Source organism: Gossypium hirsutum, chromosome D07 (genome assembly GCF_007990345.1).
Source record: "Gossypium hirsutum isolate 1008001.06 chromosome D07, Gossypium_hirsutum_v2.1, whole genome shotgun sequence".
NCBI classification, from domain to species: domain Eukaryota; kingdom Viridiplantae; phylum Streptophyta; class Magnoliopsida; order Malvales; family Malvaceae; genus Gossypium; species Gossypium hirsutum.
Genome location: NC_053443.1, coordinates 3,486,640 through 3,506,417, shown reverse-complemented (window position 1 = coordinate 3,506,417; position 19,778 = coordinate 3,486,640). Strand labels below are relative to the sequence as shown.

General features: G+C 28.4%; 1 protein-coding gene and 1 long non-coding RNA gene across 2 annotated transcripts; one reads left to right on the top strand and one right to left on the bottom strand.

Annotated features, from left to right (window-relative positions):
• Positions 1 to 6,110: 6,110 nt before the first annotated feature.
• Positions 6,111 to 8,363, bottom strand: LOC107953768 (uncharacterized). Its single transcript, XR_001699314.2, has 3 exons — positions 8,204 to 8,363; positions 7,967 to 8,104; positions 6,111 to 6,393 (listed from the first exon to the last, which is right to left on the bottom strand). It is a non-coding gene; the product is annotated as an uncharacterized lncRNA (long non-coding RNA).
• Positions 8,364 to 9,924: 1,561 nt separating this feature from the next.
• Positions 9,925 to 10,762, top strand: LOC121219247 (14 kDa proline-rich protein DC2.15). The gene has a single exon (XM_041097083.1). The coding sequence runs from the start codon at positions 10,145 to 10,147 to the stop codon at positions 10,523 to 10,525; it is 381 nt and encodes a 126-aa protein (XP_040953017.1). The 5' UTR covers positions 9,925 to 10,144; the 3' UTR covers positions 10,526 to 10,762.
• Positions 10,763 to 19,778: the final 9,016 nt, after the last annotated feature.

Here is a 19,778-nt window from a genome sequence, read left to right as displayed (position 1 = left end):
ACTAACATTCATTAATTCTTGGTTTAATTATTATTTTAGGACCTTTAGTTAATTGCTATTTCAATCCTCACTCATTTTGTCAATTAAAAATCTTTTGCAATTGGACTTTACAATTTAGTCACCGTGCCTTAATTAACTATAAATTCGACAAAATTACTTGACCAATCTTTAATATATTTTTATATTATCTCCGTAAATATTTATTTTTAATATTTACAGACTCGATTCATAAAAATAGGATTCTAAAATTACATTTTCCGGTATCACTAAAAATTTGGCCGTTACAACAATGACGATTATATAAGACTCTGTCTCGATGGTGTTGAATTGGGCGACTCTACCGCACGGGTCCTGATTGACGAGGGGATCCTACAGTATTAATCACCTATCTGCCCCTTTGCTGCAGGGGGTTATACTGCCGGAACCGTTCATCACCTACTTAAGGATGAGTCCCATGCTGGGGTTGATATTGATGTGGAATAGGTTGGTATTGGTGCGGCGGGGATGATTGCTTGGAAAATTATGACACATGGGTTGCAAAAATTGAAGGTTGAGTTTGATCCATGTCCATCTAGTCACCCTCCGTGAAGTGATCGATGGACTATCTCATACAACTGTGACAATTTCTTTTGAGGGTTGCAAATGATGTGAAACGGGAGAAATTGATGGGTGGTTTCAAACATAAAAACTTGAATGGCTAGGGCATTAGAGATGCCCGTTGTGATTATTGTTACAACATTAAACTTTTCAAGGTGGGTGATTAAGAGAAACTCTTTCTCAAGCGAGATCAATAGGAGATCAACGATGCTTGGTTTGTTGGCACGTGTCTCAAGGATGGAGGAACATAACAATACATGAAATTTATATTCTTTAAAAATTTAAAAGGACAATAAATCATATTCATTAAAATTTCATGTAAGAAAGATTTTTGATAAATTTTATGTAAATAGTATAATATCATTTTTAAATTTTATTAAAAAATTAATATATAGAAATTTTATAAAATGACAAAAAAAAGAAGGAAGAAGAATAAAGTTTTTGAAAAAAAAAGATATTAAAAATTATTAAAGTAATTAAATTTTTGATAGAAATAAAAAATTGAAAATTCAATTTTTTTTGAAACGTTTGAAATTTGAACTATTTATAAATTTTTCTTATTTTGTAATATCCTTTATTTAAAAAATTATTTCTTTTATTTAAACTTTTTATATTTAAACAAAATTTTTTTATGATTTTTATTCAAATTTAAAATTGATATTATACTAATTACAATAAAATGTAAAAAATATTTTTTTGATGAATTTTTATTGAACATAAATTTTAATAAAATTTTGGAAAATCCAATTTTTTTTTATTTTGAAATTTTTTTAATTTTTTGGAAAATTTTACTGAATTTTTCAAAATAACTTTTTGAAAATTTTTGAATCGTATATTTTATTAACTTATTTTAGTTTTTTAAAAACCAACCAACCACAATTCCACGCTATCATATATTACAATCATCTATTAATAGAAATAATTAACATTAATATATTTATTTTCTCACTTTCGAAATTAACATGAATTAAATTACTTTTTAATTTAAAATCTACAAGAGCCTAAAGAATAATTATACCATAAAGATTGTGGAATCCATGTACATATACGACATACATACATTGGTTATCTAACAGTCGTGGGTCTGAAAATGGCTTCACATTGATCAGCTTAGAAGAAGGCACCACCACTAAAGTAAAACGGCTTGGGTCCTCACAAAAAAAATGATCTTCTTCCTTTATTTATTTGGACAATAGAATATAAAAGAAGGTTAGTGTATTATGGATCAGAAATTCACATTCAGAAAAAAAAAAGGAATAATAAAAGGGAAAAAAACGTTGTTGTTGAACTGGTGCTTAGGTATGGTCCTTAGGTCCTTAAGCGAGAAAAAGAAGATATGGTCCTTAGATACCTTGGTTCAAATGGTTCACATGTCTCAATCCATAGCCACCCAATATACCTATTATCCTTTTACCGGCCACCACCTTGTTTTACTGAGAACTATCACCAAAAGTAGAGGACGAAAACTATTCTATGTACATATATATATATATATATATATGTGATTAAGATATATTCACATTAATTTAAATTTTTATAAATTTTCAATACCTAAAAACATATTTTTTTCATTTTATTAAGTAGGGTTGAATTCATAGAGACCGATGATAATTCTACTTCTTCAAGATGCATTTACTAAAATTATTTTAAAGTATCCATTTTCGGATAAATGGACACATATTTCTTTCAAAAATGCAAGAGATTCAATCTCAACTTTTGTTATTGATGTTTTAATAATTCATATTATTTGAGAAGAAGCAACACTTGAAAAATGAAAATTTTTTATGTAAATTCTCATTTTGGCACGCCATTATTGAATGGGATGATCTAATCGATCATGCCAATTAATTAATATATTTGTACCAGTAAACTTTAAAGTTTAGTGTGAATGTGATTCAACAATACTAAATTATACTTCTAGTTTACCATGGCATGTGATTTAACCATACAAATAAATGCACTTTAAACTTTGCATAGATATATGTGTAAAATTAAGCAAAGATCGTAATCATTCCATAAATGTACAACAATTAAAGTCGCAATATAGAATGAAACTATTAATTTGAATTTCAACATCAATCTTTTTATCAGTCTTCATATTATCTTCATTTTTTCACTTCTAGTGGTGAGAATAATTATTATGACTATCACTTTTTACTATTATAGAGCAACTTACCACATATCACAACAAAAAGAAGTGCATATTTTAATTAATCAATAGCATATTTACAATACTTCTCCGAAGCCTATATTTATGGATATATGAAGTATAAATAGTATAAAATTCTATTTCTGATAAACATTAGAGTCCTGATATATACCAAACTTCTTATCCTAAAAAAAATTCACTTCTATAATAATAAAATATTTGTAACACGTAGCCAACGAAACTTTTTATAATATATCTTTTACGCATTAAATATTTTTACATCACATTTTAAAAATTCATTTTCTATCATATGTTCAATATTTAATTTATTACTTAAAATATTCTTTTTAATATAATATAAAAATTAATAAATTAATATAAATTTTAAATAATTAAATAAAATATTAAGTATTTTCAATTATTGAATTTAAATATATTTTGATAATTAAATTAATTAAAATTATTTTAAACTAATTCGTAATAATATATAAAGTAATGAAGGAAACCAATATCTAAAGAAAAAAATTTTTATAGCATAGAGTAAAGGCGAATCTAGGGGGCTGGTAAGGGCCCCGACCCCTCCTAAAATGGAAAATTGTTATTTAGGCTATTTAAAAAATTTTAAAATTTTAAATTAGTAAAAGTAAAATTACACTTTACCCCCCAAAATTATAAAAATTCGATTTAATCTTTTAAAAATTATAAAGTAATAGATTATAAAAAATTAAAATTTCATTCCCCCTAAAATATTGTTCTGGCTTTGCTCCTAGCATAGAAGAAAAATAAAACTTTTCCTTATTGTAGAGCTTTGTAGTCTCTTCGGTCGGTGAAGATATTATTTTTAGGTGTTTATTTTGCACCCTTTTAAGAGAACTTAAAGAGGTCCACCGAGTTCAATAAAAGATAAAAGGTCATGTGTTTGAATTCTATTGAGATTAAATTGCTAAAAATATTTCCTTAATTGAATAGGTTCTCTCACTAAACTTTATGAATCCTTTAAGATTTTACTATAAAGTAGGGAGAGAAAAAATCGAAACTAAAATTGAGTATAAACACTCCAAAATTAATATTTTCGACACGATTGTTCAGAAAATAACATTTAAAAGACTTTCCCACCTCAACAAGCCGAAATAGAGACGTCTTAGGCACCGAAACAGGGGCTTAAACGTTCAATGAAGGTGGAGGCACCCACCATTTCAATCAACATCCTTTGGTCCGGCAATGATATTTGCTCGCATGTGATGCTATCTCTGCATACAACAAACGCTATCAATTATTGAAAAATATATATGAATCAATACCGGACAAAACACGACAAGTTGACAAGAAACGTTTCATGTTTATTGTCACAATCCCTGAGAGCTCGAATCCATTTGATAGGGGGAAAAGTCACAGCCCCTTTTCTTCGTATTTATATTTTAGATCACGCGTTTTTTTTTTTAAATTATAAAATGTGAATAGTTCATTCTATTGTAAGTTGATTTATTTTAGATACAATCGGCTATGTTACTTTATTTTATTTAATTTATTTGATTATAATATGGAATTTTATTATATGGTGAATTATGAAATTAGAGTAAGATTCGATTCGAATCCAAACTACATCTAAGACGGTGTGCACTCTTACAATCAAGCCATTACATGGGGTTTAGAATTTAAGATTACTTAAAAATATATTGTTAGTGTCAATTACATGGGTAAGAGATGTAACTATAATTGTAAGTGACGGAACAATAAAATTCATCATATTTGGTTGATATTTTTGGAGAATTTTTAATACTTCAGTGAATGCAAGATATGGAAAATCAAGTCAAACAAAGATGTTACGAAGACTTTTAATGTGATTGAAGTTTCCAAATTAGAAGAGATTTGAACTTAAAAGGATGTTCATATCAAGATCTCTACCACTTTATTCTATATTGAAAGTTTAACTGTAAGCAATTTTCAAGGAATTAAATATTCACATTGATTGTATTTGCGCAATCCATTAAACATCTATTTAACAAAAGACTTGTTTAAGTTTTTGCATGAGATCAAGAGATCACTTATCTTGTTCGTATGAGACCTATTTTAGTGCTGAACTGTTGTCAGTAAAATGTTCTTGTTCAATTTACAACTAAGTTTTCAAGGAGAAAGTCTTAGGGTGGGTTTGGATGGGTGATTGGGTGCGGTGCGGTGCGTTTAGTTTACTTTTTGTCTCACGCTACAGTATCGTTACAGTATCTAATCTCACCGTCACCGCTGTTTTTACACTAACCGCAGGTAAACGCACCGCCCATCCAAACTCACCCTTAGTAAAGAGACTTAAATCATGTATTGTACTTATTGATTCATATAGTGAATTACTCTCTAGATAAGGCTTTATAAATGTAAGAAATTTTCGATTTATGTAACCAGCAGTAAGTAAAGTTGAATTTCAACTTTTAAAAATTGAGAAGGCAAAATCAATGAACGTTTACACATTTTACTAATTTATTCTTATATATTTTTTATTGTTTACTACATAAAAATTGAAACTTATAGTATTTTATTTTATTGATACATAAATACATTTCTCTAGTAAACTAATCATATATATGTAATTAATAGACACAACATTAAATTGTTGTGTTATTTGAAAGAATATATTAAAAATGGGAGAATTTTGATTCATCAATTTTTGTTTTTTTAAAAAGAAAGAGAACAAAGCCTAAAAACAAGTAAAAAAACAGCTTAAAAATCTTTGCTCTCCACCACTAATTTTATTGTTATTTCATCTTGATTTATGCAAAAAAAAAAAGGTAAAAATTTTCAAAATTTCAAATTATTAAAATGTTTGATTGGTAGTAAAATGTTTTCCGTAAAATGATTTCTGGAAAATGTTTTACTTTTCTGTAAAATGATTTACTGGAAAATATTTTCTGGTGTTTGATTGAATCTGTATAAAATATTTTCTGCTGTTTGACAGATTTCCTGAAAATATTTTCCGAAAAAGTTGTTTTTACATATATTAATAAATTTATATACATATTAATAAAAGTTTTATCTAATTAAATTCCAAATGTTCATCTATTTATAGATTATACCGATTTGATTTTACTTCTTCATTATTAAAAAAATTATTTGTATTTAAATTTTATATTAATTTGATTCTACTTTTATCCAATCTGATTCTTGTGATACATATATTTAACATGAGATTTAAATTAAAATAAAAATACTGTAATTATTAGAAAATTTCATTTTTTTAAAAACTAGTATATTGTATTAACTCGTACTAAATGATATGTCAAACTTAAATTGCTACATTAATATATATTGGGTAACTAATGCAAGTGTAATATGCAGTTAAAAGCTAGAATTTAAATGTTACCAACACAAAAAATAAAGACGAGATAATAAAAATTATTGAAAAAGAAAAGCAAAACAGTAATCCATAGCACAACAAGAAACTAGTTATATTGTTGTTCTCTTTTTTCTATCCAAACCCAAAACAAAACATCAAAACCGCATTTAGTATTGCCAAAGTCTTTTATGGTTCCATCTAAGATTTGCAATAAATGAATTTGAAACTACTTAGGACCAATGTCTTTGAGAGCACAGATCTGCTCTTCCCCCATTGCAGACATAACAGGCACAACCAGGTCTTTCCCCTCAGCAAAACCATCCTTGATTTGCAATCACACCAAAACACATGAATGTAAAATTATATAACTACCATCTTCATGATATGTAATTTGGAACCAACATTTTCATGTTTGGATATATGGACATCACATCAGGCACCAGTCGCAAGAGATATTAGTAAAATGCAACTCATATTTTCATGTTTAGAATGTATTTGTCATGTATATATAGACATTTGCATCAGGTACAAGTCGTGTGAGTTAAGATAATGTATAACAACCCAGTAAAATTATAGCAGCACATATATAAAAGAACAATACAGTTCAGCTAGTACAACATGAGAAAAATGACTATATTTCCCTAAAAGAATATGGGGTTCAATAAGGTTCCCCGCGTCATACGGCCAGGAAATTATAGAAGAAAAAGACAGAAATCGATCAAATATAAACCTCTCATTCACAATTTTAACTGCACTCCTCCTTCTGTAGAAGAAAGAGGCTGCAAACTTGCTTTTAGAACTTTTGACAGAGGTATTGTCCACTTAGGCTGCAAACTGGATTATATCATTTAGGGGTTATATCATTTGGTATAATTTGTTTAATCCTTTCCTTTAAAACTTCCATACATTCTAATGGATAACCTTAGCCACTTCGAAATATGTGCTCCATTCTTTTCATCTTGATCACAAAAAACCATTTCCATTTAAATATGCATTAAAAAGAAAGGGGATAATTACTATCATTTTCTTAATGTTATTAAGAACATTACCTCAAATGCAGCAAAATATCACAAGCCATATTTTAGTTAAATAAATATATGGCGTCAGACTGTTATACTGCTGAACTTTGGTACGAAAACATCTAATAGAAGACTCTAAGGAAGTGCAGCTACTAGCTAATAGTAACATCTGCACATTTCTAGGGGCATTGCTTCACATATTTATACAAGTTTAATGTTTTGGTACAATCAAGTAGAGCTGACAAAATTCTTCAGAAAAAGAAATAGGGAATTTTCAGAAGCTAAAGATTTGTTTTACTTGCCCTGTACAACTCATCCTAGCCAAAAAATGCACAAAGCAAAAGTAGAAAACAGTTCTAGACTTAACCCAAACCCAACTGGTTATCATATGATATGCATTTAATGAAGATGCCTATGAATCTCACTATAGGCAATGCAATAAACCATCAATGAATACTCTGTTTCATATAAAAGATTACCCTAGTCCACATCTTATCCTATCCATCTACGTTTTGGGGAAGAGCTTTGCTCTCTTCCATATCTGCTCACCTAGCAGACAAATAGTGAACTATCACAAGTCCATGGCATCACTGGTAATTTGAGCAAGGGATTAGACATTGGCCACAAAGATGTTCCCTTGTATATTCATTTGATAGTAAGTTGTGTGATTTATCAAAAACAAAAGTAAGTTGTGTGATGTTAGCATTTTATATTCAGAAGCTTGTGTAATAGCTAAAACCAAATCCAAAATGATTACCTAGTAGGATGATGGCAGCATTTAACAATCACAATTAAAGGGTTAGGGGAGTTTAAAGAGAAATTCAGTAATCTATTTTTTATCTCTCTAAATCAGGGCTACTTCAAATCTTTTCATACCTCATGTGTCATGCTATGAACTGGAGCATCTGCATCTCCGCCAATATTTTTAGCAAAACCTTCATATGACTGAACCCCCGGCAGAGATCCAGGCAGCTGTTGAAGGAAATTACTGCATCCATCACCATCGCCATCTTTCTGCCAAAAGAAAAAAAGATTGAAACATGCATATTTTATCTCCTAATATACACGGTACTATTTCCAGATTAGATGGGGAAGACAGAAATCAATTATTACCTGAGGACCAAAGTTTTTACATTCTTTTTCCTTAGAAGAAAGATCAAATCTATCAGAGTAAAACTTTTGAAATCCATCAGATATCCCTTGAGCAGAACCTTGGTCATCTTCAATCTTCAATCTTCAACAACTTTTGAAATCCATCAGATATCCCTTAAGCCAAGACCTGGCGAAGAATTCATGGTAAATTTGCCTGAGAAAGAGAGAAAGAGAGGAAACAAAACAGAATATGCTGAGAAGAGAAGATGAAGAACAGAAGAAGAAAAAGGAATGAAGAATGGAAGAAGAAGAAGAAGGAGCCTTACCTGGATTAAGGAGGAACCGGAAGAAGTCCTTGACCAAATTGATTTGCAACACAAGGGGAAGGGAGAAGGGAAGGGGAAGGGAAAGGTTAAAGGGGAGAAGAAGGCGTCATTTTCCGGAAAATGTCTTACCGAGTTTAAAAGCGTAAGACATTTTCCGGAAAATGTCTTACCGAGTTTAAAAGCGTAAGACATTTTCCTCAAATTTGTAAGAGGTTTTCCCGTGTTGCGGAATTGGTTTTACAAAAGGAAAATATTTTCCTGCTATCAAACACTGGAAAACCTGTAAAACCAATTCTGGAATTGGTTTTCCCCCTATCAAACACAGCCTAAACTAAAATCATTTGAAGAAGATATGATATCACCCCTTACCGACTCAAAGTAATTATCATACAAACATCATACTATTATTTTAGAATGTAAAATAATTAAATTTAATGGAACATTCATGAATGCAATATATTTATGGGTGGGTTATTTGTCTAGGTTCGAAGGTTTGTCTAAAATTTGAAAAGGTTTGGGTAAAAATATTAGGTTCGAGAAATGGGCTTGGATAAAAAAATTAGGCCTATTTAAAATATGAATTGGACTCGGGCTTAAACATTTAAAGCCCAAGCTAGGTCCGACCCGTTTTTAAGTTTATAATATTTAATATTTACGTTATTTTTATATATTATGTAATTTAGAACATATTAAAAAATTAATTTATACTGAATATATAATACTACTCTAATATAAATATTAAAATACTGTTAAAATGACTATAAAAAATTTTAATAAATAAAAATATATAAAATTATCAAATATTAAAATAAAATAATATAAACACATATTTTAAAAAAATTTAAAAATGGGTTTGAATTAATCTTTTGCAAATATGGACAGATTTAGATAATATCTTAAACTCATATTTCAAACCGGGTCGAATTTAAACAAACATAAAATATATTAATATAATGATTAGAGCCAACCATCAGCACCTCTAGGAGAGGAGAATGAATTGTATGAAACTATGATTCCACGTCATATCTATCCATTTCCAATAGAAAAATAACAAATTAGATTTTTCCTCCTGATTTTTAGTATTTTTAGTTAGATTTGAATTCTTTTAAGAGGAAAAAGTTAAAAATTAAGAGAAAAAATTTAATTTTTCATCATCCTATTAAAAAGGAAAAAGGAAAACATAAAATCATAATTTTATATAATCCGAGAGGTAAAAATAAGCAACAGAATTTCACAACAATTCAAACTGTACACTGCTGAATCCACAGAAGAGAGAATACTGTACTTTAATTTACTCTTTGGATTTCTCACCAATTTGGTATATGAAAATAAAAGGAAGAAAGAGTAAAATCTACAGTACAGTATTTGCGTCCACTTAGAGCCCCGCTAATGAACGCATATTTTTCCATTTGACTGAAAACGTGTACATATATTTCATTACCCACAAGCTTACAAAAATAAAACAAAATCCAACTGCTACATTATATCATCCATTTTCACTCTCTTCCACTCAATCAGATTCCCTTAAACAACCACCTCACAAATTTCCTTTAAAAAAGCTACTTCTGGTGCTACACTTACCCACCGGCTCCTTCCATATCTACAGTTCACTTCTGCTTCTGCCTGCCTGCCTGCAATGGCTTCCTACAAACTCTGTGCCCTCTTTCTGCTCTTCACTCTTCTTTTCCACTCAACATTCACCACTGCTTGCAATTCATGCAAACCCAAACCTCCACCATGCCCTCCACCAGCAACCCCTGCTTCTTGCCCTAAGGACACATTGAAGCTCGGTGTTTGTGCTGACGTGCTTGGACTTGTCAACGTGATTGTTGGAACCCCTCCTTCCAGCAAATGCTGTGCTTTGCTTCAAGGGTTGGCTGATTTGGAAGCTGCCCTTTGCCTTTGCACTGCCATTAAAGCCAATGTACTTGGAATCAACCTCAACATCCCAGTTTCTCTTAGTCTAATCCTTAGTGCATGTCAGAAGGAGGTTCCTCCAGGCTTCAAATGTGAATAAAAAGGATATATTATCATGTTGTTGGCTAAAGTTTGGTCTAAGTTACTTTCATTTCTAGTGTTTCTTGTTGGTTTTTCATGTTGGATACTAGGGTTTTTCTTTTGCCATTCAACAATTGTCGTTGTAATATTTGTTCTAGTTCAATAACTAGGCATGTCGGTTCAATTACCTTAGCCTAATGTAATGTTTGATTAATGTTGTTTGTTCTCAATTAATGTCAAGTTTGATTTTGCTTAATTGTTACCATTTCTTGAGGCAGAATTTCATGTTTGCGAAAACACAATTAATTATCAAATTGGGGGGAGACATTGACTATACCATCAAACTAATTAGGATCTCAATATCAATATAAATACAAATAATATCTTCTTTTGAAACTACATAAACAACTTGTAACAGGCTTTTTAAGTTGAGGTCCAGCAACAAATAATTTATTATAAATAAATTGAAATTGTTGTCTCCACTATAAATAATTTGAGCTAAAAGTATCATAGAGTTTATTATGTTAGGAGTCAGATTGCATTTTATCCTTTCTACTCAAAAAATGACAAATTAATCGTTGTACGTTAGATCGAAGAGCCAATTGATTCTTTTTGTTAAAATATTCATCCGTTTGTACTGTTATAAAAATTGACATAATTGAAGAAATAACCAAACAATGACATGTGACGTGCCACATGTACCTCATGCTGATATACATGAACCAGTTTTTAACATTAGAAATGAATGGTTTTCTTAACAAAAAGATCAATTTATTTATTTTTTGAATAAAAAGAGAAAAATGCAATCAACTTTCAATATAAAAGTCTTTATAATACTTTTACTAATAATTTGCACAACAACAAAAATGTGGTGTGAAATTTAAGTTATATAATTTAGAGTTAATTTTTTTAGTTTTTCTAAACATGCAATTTTTAATGGCTTAGTCAAAAAGAAAGACTCCATATTTTGCAAAGCAAAGGACGTACGACAAAACAAAAAATAATTACTACATTTTTCTATTCTTTTTCTGATAGCATTATACAAAAAATTTATCTAATATATTTAGTTTTGCAATTATAAAATAAAAATTTGAATAATTATATATGTTATTTATAGTCCATTTCTAACCTATAAATAAAATGATAATGTGTTTCAGTACACTTGAATCCATATTATCTTGTATTGATAATAATACACGTGCCAATCAAAGTAAGACTCAACCCACTTGTAAGTGTAAAACTTTAAATGGGTAAGGATTGATGGTTATATGACCATTCAACTTGACAATGAAAGGAAGCTATTTGAGTGGTGGCTACATAGTTTGGAGAGATGCATGTCGATCATAGGTTTTCCGAATACATGTGATATATATATATGTGACCTTTGTTTCATTATATTAATATTAATGTTATGTAATGAAATTTTATTTTAAATTTTTATAAAATTAATAAAATAATTTACCTTTAGTGGCTACAAATTAATGACACAACTTACCTAACATGTCTCACTAAAACTAGTTCCACATATAGAACATATATCATAACTAAAATTGGAAATAAGCAATCATATTTACATTATATATATATATATATATACAGTTTTGGCACTCTCGTTTGAAGTATTTATTTATAATTTGGGTAAATTCTTCTTTTACTCCATGCTTTTTAAATGATATTAGATCATTTATTTTAAACATTACTTAATTATTGTATGTTTATTACAATTTATAAGATTTTTAAAATTAATCTTAATTATTGTATGCTTTTTTAATTTATTTTAACTGTTGTTGACATTTCTATTATTATAATGGTTGAGACACAATAAGTTGAAACAGTGCCAATTGTAGACTATTACCGAAGTGGTCAAAAACTTATCTTATCTGGTTTGACAATTTAATGAAGAAAAATTTGGACCTGGTTATGCGTTGTTTTATTGAAGATATTTTTGGTCCATCTATGAAAACCAATCTTTGGCATTTGAAGATTGGATTGAATTCGTGTGAATCAATTAAGCCCTTGAAATGTGGAGATGTGATCGAGATGGTGCTGTTGACTTTGGAGACTATATCTTCGAGTGACTTTATTTTGATTATCATTGATGTAATAGCTATTTTCAAGGAGTTACTTTGTATCCACTTAGATTCTATTGTTAGCAAGTTAGAATAATTGATATATGTTTGGAGGCTTGTATAGGTTTTGTAGGAGAGCTTATTGGGTGCATTCTAATATGTTCATTGTGGAACTATCCTGTGAGAGAGTGCAAACTATTATTGTAAACATTGTAGAGGATTTATTGCCTAAATTCTTAAGGGGGATTTGGAGCTGAGTGCTCTAGTCTTTAGCTATAAAGGTGAGATCTCTATGATTGGAGAATAATAGAATGTGAACAAATTGTTTTATTGTGGATAAAATATATATTGGTTAGTTCAAATATTTGATAATAATAAAGATTATTGAAAATTATTAAATACTTAATTAAAATATTTGTAATAATAAAAATTATTGAAAATATTTAAATATATTAATATTATCTTTTATTTAAAAATGGAATATTGAAAAGTAAATTTTTATTTCCAAGAAAGTGTTGAATGTAATACTAAATGTGTTAATGTTGTTAGAACTGTAAAATTCTAATAAATTAGGATCTATCATGTCAGATTATTAAGATAAAAAAATTAGATGCGGAAATGTATATGAATCTATTGATATGTTGAAATCTTCAAGTCTTGTTGTTTTGATCTTCCAAATTAGCACAAAATTATTTTAGAGAAGGTAACTCTCTCTTTATTGAATATGGGATGTCAAATAAGTTACATATGTCTAATTTGGGGACTATAACCGTAATTTAATACTTTTGCACATTAATCTTGATTTCTAATCAGCCCACCATCAATGACAAATTAGTGACTAGAGTATCTATATATATTTGATCCATGATTTATTTAATAACTAAAGCGTAATAAGCCTCAACTATATTAGATCACTTTTAATTTAGGTTAACTTGTTATGATAGTAAATAATAACATGTAATTATTCTTATAATATACATGAGACGTCCATATTATCCAACAATCTCCCACTTGGACCACATATATATACTAATTATCTTTTAATTACATGTCATTATTAAGCCTTACAAGCTTAAAAATTTATTATCATAATCAAAAGTTATTCCGAACAATTTCATCCATTAATTATGTTAAGATAGAACCAATGCAACTTTCATTACATATATCGTAACTAAATTCATCCATGATCACATATATTAACACAACCAAATGAAATAGATCAAGTATGGATGTGTAACATGGAAATTACATGTAATGTGATCTAAACATGTCTATTTTCAACTGGTCCTCCTTAAACCTTAATGACATCAAACCTTACCAAAATTAGAGTGTGAATATATCAAATAAACTTTATTTTTTGCAGAGAATAACCTTAAAATATTTGCAAATTGAAAATCTGTCTATGATAGAAAAACATTTAAAATTACAAACTTCCACTGAAATCGAATATTCCTAAATGACATCACACTTATATGAGCAGTGTGCTTATAAAAAAAACCTTGAGTAGTAGACCTTTAGTAAGTGGATCCATAACCATGGAGTTTGTCCCAAAATACTTTATAGATACCTAACCACTCTGAACTTTCTTTAACAACCAAGAACTTAAAGTTTATGTGTTTTGAATTTGATTACTTCAGATGTTATTAAAATAAAAGCAACTACCATTTATTGTCAGAATTTGCACCCTAGTGACAAAATTTTGTACTCATATTCCATCAAAATTGAAGTTTATATACTAAATGATCTCTAACTTATCAAAGCTCTAAAATGTGAGCATGCAATATTTTGTTTTTTGAAAATAATATATGAATCGCTTGAATGCTTTCCAAAGATCCATACCCATATTGCGCAAATGTCTACACAACCTTTTGCATTTCCTATTTCCTCTCAACAAAGTCGACTTCAAGATTCGAACTTGATTTAAATGAACAACAAATGCGATTAGCGCGACTCGAACTCAGGCCATACTTGGAGCAATGAACGCCCTTGACCATCAGGACATCACATGGGGTTCAGTTAAGCTTTTTTTTTAAAAGTGTATTAATAGATATTTATATATTTAATTTAGGGTGTCTTTGATAAACTAAAAATCTAAGTGCTGAAAAATTAAGTACTGAATTTTTATTGCTAAATTTTATAAGGGCTAATTTTAAATTAAAAAATCATTTGGTAAATTAGTAAATATAAGTATTGAATATAATTATGTTGTTTGATAAAAATAAATATTAATTTTTTTTAATTTTAATCTTATTGATATAATATTTCATATTATTTTAGATAGCTTTGGATGAAATATAAATATATTAATTTGAATATTTTATTTAAGAAAAAAATAATTTATTTCAATTTTTAATAAAATAAAATCAACTTAATACATTAATATTATGTTAAAAACTTTAACCAAACGTGGTAAAATACATGTATTACATAAATTTAAAATGTCTACCCAACATTGTGATAATTATTCATTATGTATTAAGGAGCCAATTTAATACTTACCTAAGCATTTCCTTATGTTATTACCTAAGTAATCAGACGAGGCATAAGTAATAAGTAGTTAACTTACCTACTTATTTTTTTGTTAAAATTTTTATATTAAATAAAAAATAAAATGATTATTAAACACATTTAAAAAATAAAATATTAAAAACATTAATTTTTAATAAAATAAAAAAAATCCAGTGGTTTATCAAACACTTATAGAAATATAATTATATTATAGATACTTATAGAAATAGATATAGATAAAGGTATAAAAAAAATATTGACATTTACTAGATGTTTTGTTTTGATGACATAATAATATGGTAGTATAATAAAAATTAGAAAGCAAAAAGTATGGCCGAAAGGTGAAGAAGGGTTTGATGGTTTGATAAATGGGTTATGAGAGGTGACAACAAGTCCACATGAAGTACTACGTCATGGGCTCAGAGCAGTTATACAGAAGTATATTTTCCCCACCCATCTGCCCACACGTACCATCCCTTTCATTTGCGAAACGCCCGAGGGAACTTCTGATGCAAACCGCAACGCACGCCCTTTCAGCATGTTAAATGTTTTAATTTTTTTGTGTATTATGATTGAGTTTTTGTTGATCTATTTTGAGTCGGTATTCAATTGATTTGTGATGTTAATTTAGGGTGGGTTTTGATGGACAGTGTGTTTACTTGAAGTTAGTGTAAAAATAGTGGTGACTGTAAAATTAAATATTGTTACAAAAGATAAAAAAAACTAAATACATTGTATCGCACCCCATTATCTATCTAAATCCACCCTTAATAAAAAATTTAATATATGTGTATAGAATAAATGATTTCACATGATTGGTTATAAGTTCAATATATGCAATAAGAAGATTAGACTCTTTTGTTTTTTAGTTTACAAGGACAATCATAAGTATGTGTATTGGGACAATCATAAGGACAATAACAAATTATATATTTATTGGGATAAGCTATAATTAGAATCAAATCGACACAAGGCACAATTAGATTGAACTCAAAGTTTGATTTATTGATCGGGTGTTCATCTATCTTATGAATAGTTTGGGTTCGAACTTCAAATCATCATTGTAAAAAAAGGAGAAGCACAATACCAAAATATAACCAAAACTAAATCATAACAAATCTAGATAGTTACCACATTCGATGGGACATTAAAAAAGTACGAGAAAATATTTAGGGATAAATCTCAAAATTATACATAAATTTTTATTCAATGTACTATTTGATACATGAACTTTGATTTGATACAATTTTGATTTAATCATACACATTTAAATAAATACATTAATTTATTTTATATTGGATAAATATAATTATTTGTGTATGCAATATATAAATATAAAACGATGCTATATCAATAATTGTGTTAATACTTTGTGAGAATTTGATTAAATTAAAATTTCATGTATAAAATTACACATTAGGCCAAAGTTCATGTATAACTTTTGACATTTATCCCAAACATTTATTAATGAGTCATAGCCAATAAATCCTAATATATCCCTGGTGGGGCTTAAAAACTCAAAAAATATTTTTTATATAATCAATGTATCCTTCATATTTGTCTTACAGTCTATGAAGACTAATCATTTTCGAGTTCATGATTGTTCTTTCCAACAATGTCATTTTCAAAAAAAAATTAGGGAGGCAAAAATTGAATTATAAAATTTTGAGATGTCAAAATATTAATTTATGATTTCATTATTTTTGAAAGGACTAAATAGATTTTTTTTCATTTTTGGGGGAGAAGTACAATTTTACCTTATATTAATTTATAATTTAATCATTTACAAGGGACTAGAACTTCAACTTTCCATTTTTAGGGTCAAGGACCCTACATACCCCTTGTATTCACCTTTTTTCTAGGGTTCGAACTTAAATTTTCCCCTTAGAACCATTGCACCTATTAATAAGCCCAAAATAAATCTTGAAAAGAAGCTAAGATTGTAAGATTAGAATATGGGTAGGGGCGAAACCAGGGGCTGGCAGGGACCCTGGGCCCCTAAAATGATAAAATTGCACTTTGTCGCTCCCTAAAAATGATAAAAATTTGATTTAATTCTTTAAAAATTATAAATATAGAGGCTATTAAAATGGTCAAATTGTTTTTTTATTGTCGTAAAAATTATAATTTTAATTTTGGCCCCTAAAATTTTTTCTAATTTCACCCCTATACCTGAGTCATTGAGGACCCAAGGGCATACCATTTCATTTCTCATTGACAAAATTAGAACAAATTTAAATTTATATAGTGTAAACATATCTAATCTAAAATCAGTAACAAATCAAGAAAATTACTTAAAGATCACATCATTTTACAATTTTAAGCTCCAAAAGTTAAAACCATTAATATTGCATCTCATACGTTACTGTAAGTATAATACAAATGGAATAGCCTTTGAAAATGAAGGGTTCTCTTTATGTATATATATGTGTGTGTATATATTCAGTTTTCACATCACAATAATACTACTCGGCTAGCCCTCTGCCTATCATTTCTCCCACTTTCACTTCTTCTCTCTTCTCTTCTCTTCTCTTGCCTTTCATCTACCAAGTTCTTCTCAATCTGAGATATGGTTAGGTGGTCAGATGCTTGCATGCAGCACCTATGGTCCTCTTTGTGGTTTTCCACAGCTTTCTTGAACTGTATCAAGAAAAAAAGCTAAAGCATTTCACCATGCAACAGTACTGAAATCAAACACAGTTCAAAAAATCTGTGGAAAATTACTGAGAGGATCTTCTTCTTATTCATCAATATTCCTTCATGGTATTAGTTCTTCTTATATGATTCTACAACCAAAATGATTTTATTTCTACTTTAAGCTTTTATTATGGAGTTGTGTTGTTTCAAGTTCAACTAGTAGTAAAAGTTTGGGAGAGCATATTGAGAAGAAACCTAAAGATAGTCTTAGTTTTTTATTTTTTTATTTTATGGTATTAATTTTTATATTTTTGTTTCCGAATTTATGATTTTTTATGTAGTTTGAACTTTGATCGGTGGAGAAAGTGAAAGTTCTTACAAGAATAGGTTTAAGATTAAAAGAGGTATATGAAGACAAAAGATATTAAACGGAATCTGAGTTAAATTTTTGAAACGTGTTTTCTGATAAATAAATTTTTAGATGATACCAAAAGTAAATTTAGAATTAATAAAATTATGTTGTATGTAGGGGCGAAGCTAAAAAATTTTTTAGGGAACCGAAATTGAATTGTAATTTTTATGATAATAAAAATATAATTTTTAAATGATTAAATCAAAATTTTATCATTTTTAGAGGAAATAAAGTATAATTTTATATTTATTAATTCAAGAATTTTAAATGGTTAAAATAAAAAAAATTTATTTTAGAAAGGACCGGGACCTTTCAGCCCCTAGTTGCATACAATAATGATAAATACATGTTAATATGAGTGCAATTAGAAAGTAAAACTATATGATAGTAACATGATACAAATAAAACTATAGGACATAAAGGGTAAAAACATTGCTTATTTAAGAAATTAAGACACACATGTTTTAGTATAATTGAGACAGACATATATGAATGTAGATGCAGAGTGAAAAATCTAATTTGGCAAAGGTAGAGGAGACATGGGAGGGGTATTGACGTCTTGTCCTTCTAATTAAAACAACCGACTCTCTTTCTCTGCATGCAGACATTGTTGAAACAAACGTGACCTTCATGATTTACTTGTCTGATCTCTTCCACTCTGTTTGTCGAATTTATTCATCTCAATTTGAAGGTTTTTTTAGAAAATTTGAAATGTTTGGATAAAAATATTAGGCTCATAGAACGAGTTTAGACAAAAAAAATTAAACTTGTTTAAAATATAAATTGGACTTGAGTTTGAACATTCAAAGATCTGATCCGATTTTTTTTTTAAGTTTGTAATATCTTATATTATAAAATTCATTACATATAAAAAAATAAATTTATAGTATGCATTAAAAAAATGTTGAGATGACTATGTATAAAATTTTAATAAAATATATATAAATAATAAATATATGTTTTAATTTTTTTAAAGCCTATATTTCTGGCTGAGTCGAGCTTGGGTAAACATAAAGTGTGTTAATATCATCCTTGGGCTCAACCTGAATCTGACCCATGAACACTTCTAGACGAAATCGAAATAAAATTAAAAGAAAATGAAATTGAAGTTAATTTTTTATTAAACTAAATTAAATAAAATTTTTAATATTTGAAAGTAGCTAAAAAAGAAAAAAAATTCATTTAACAAAAAATAAAAAAAGATTAAATCAAATTATTAATATTTGGAAGGGACTAAAATTACAATTATATCATTTAATAAAAAATGTCGAACTTAATTTTACTATCACAAATCTTTGATTGATTTCTCAAGAGCGTAACCAAAGGAAGCAGGGCCTTGACCCCTAGTTATGACAAATTGTCATATAAGTCCCCAAAAATATATTGTTTGACTTCACCCTAACTGGTTTCCTTGGTTAATTTTTACACTACTACAACTTCAATTAGATCTAATAGTGGCAAGACCAATGGATCAAGGATATTAATTTTCAATCTACTAATCAATACTTTTAAAACATATGATTTATGGGTGGATTAAACTTATATGGGGAAATAATAGGTATGAAAAATAATGAATGTGAGTGAAAGCAATACCAATGTGTTGAATGTCATGGGTTTAGTGAAAACTGAAGCCCAATCATGCACAA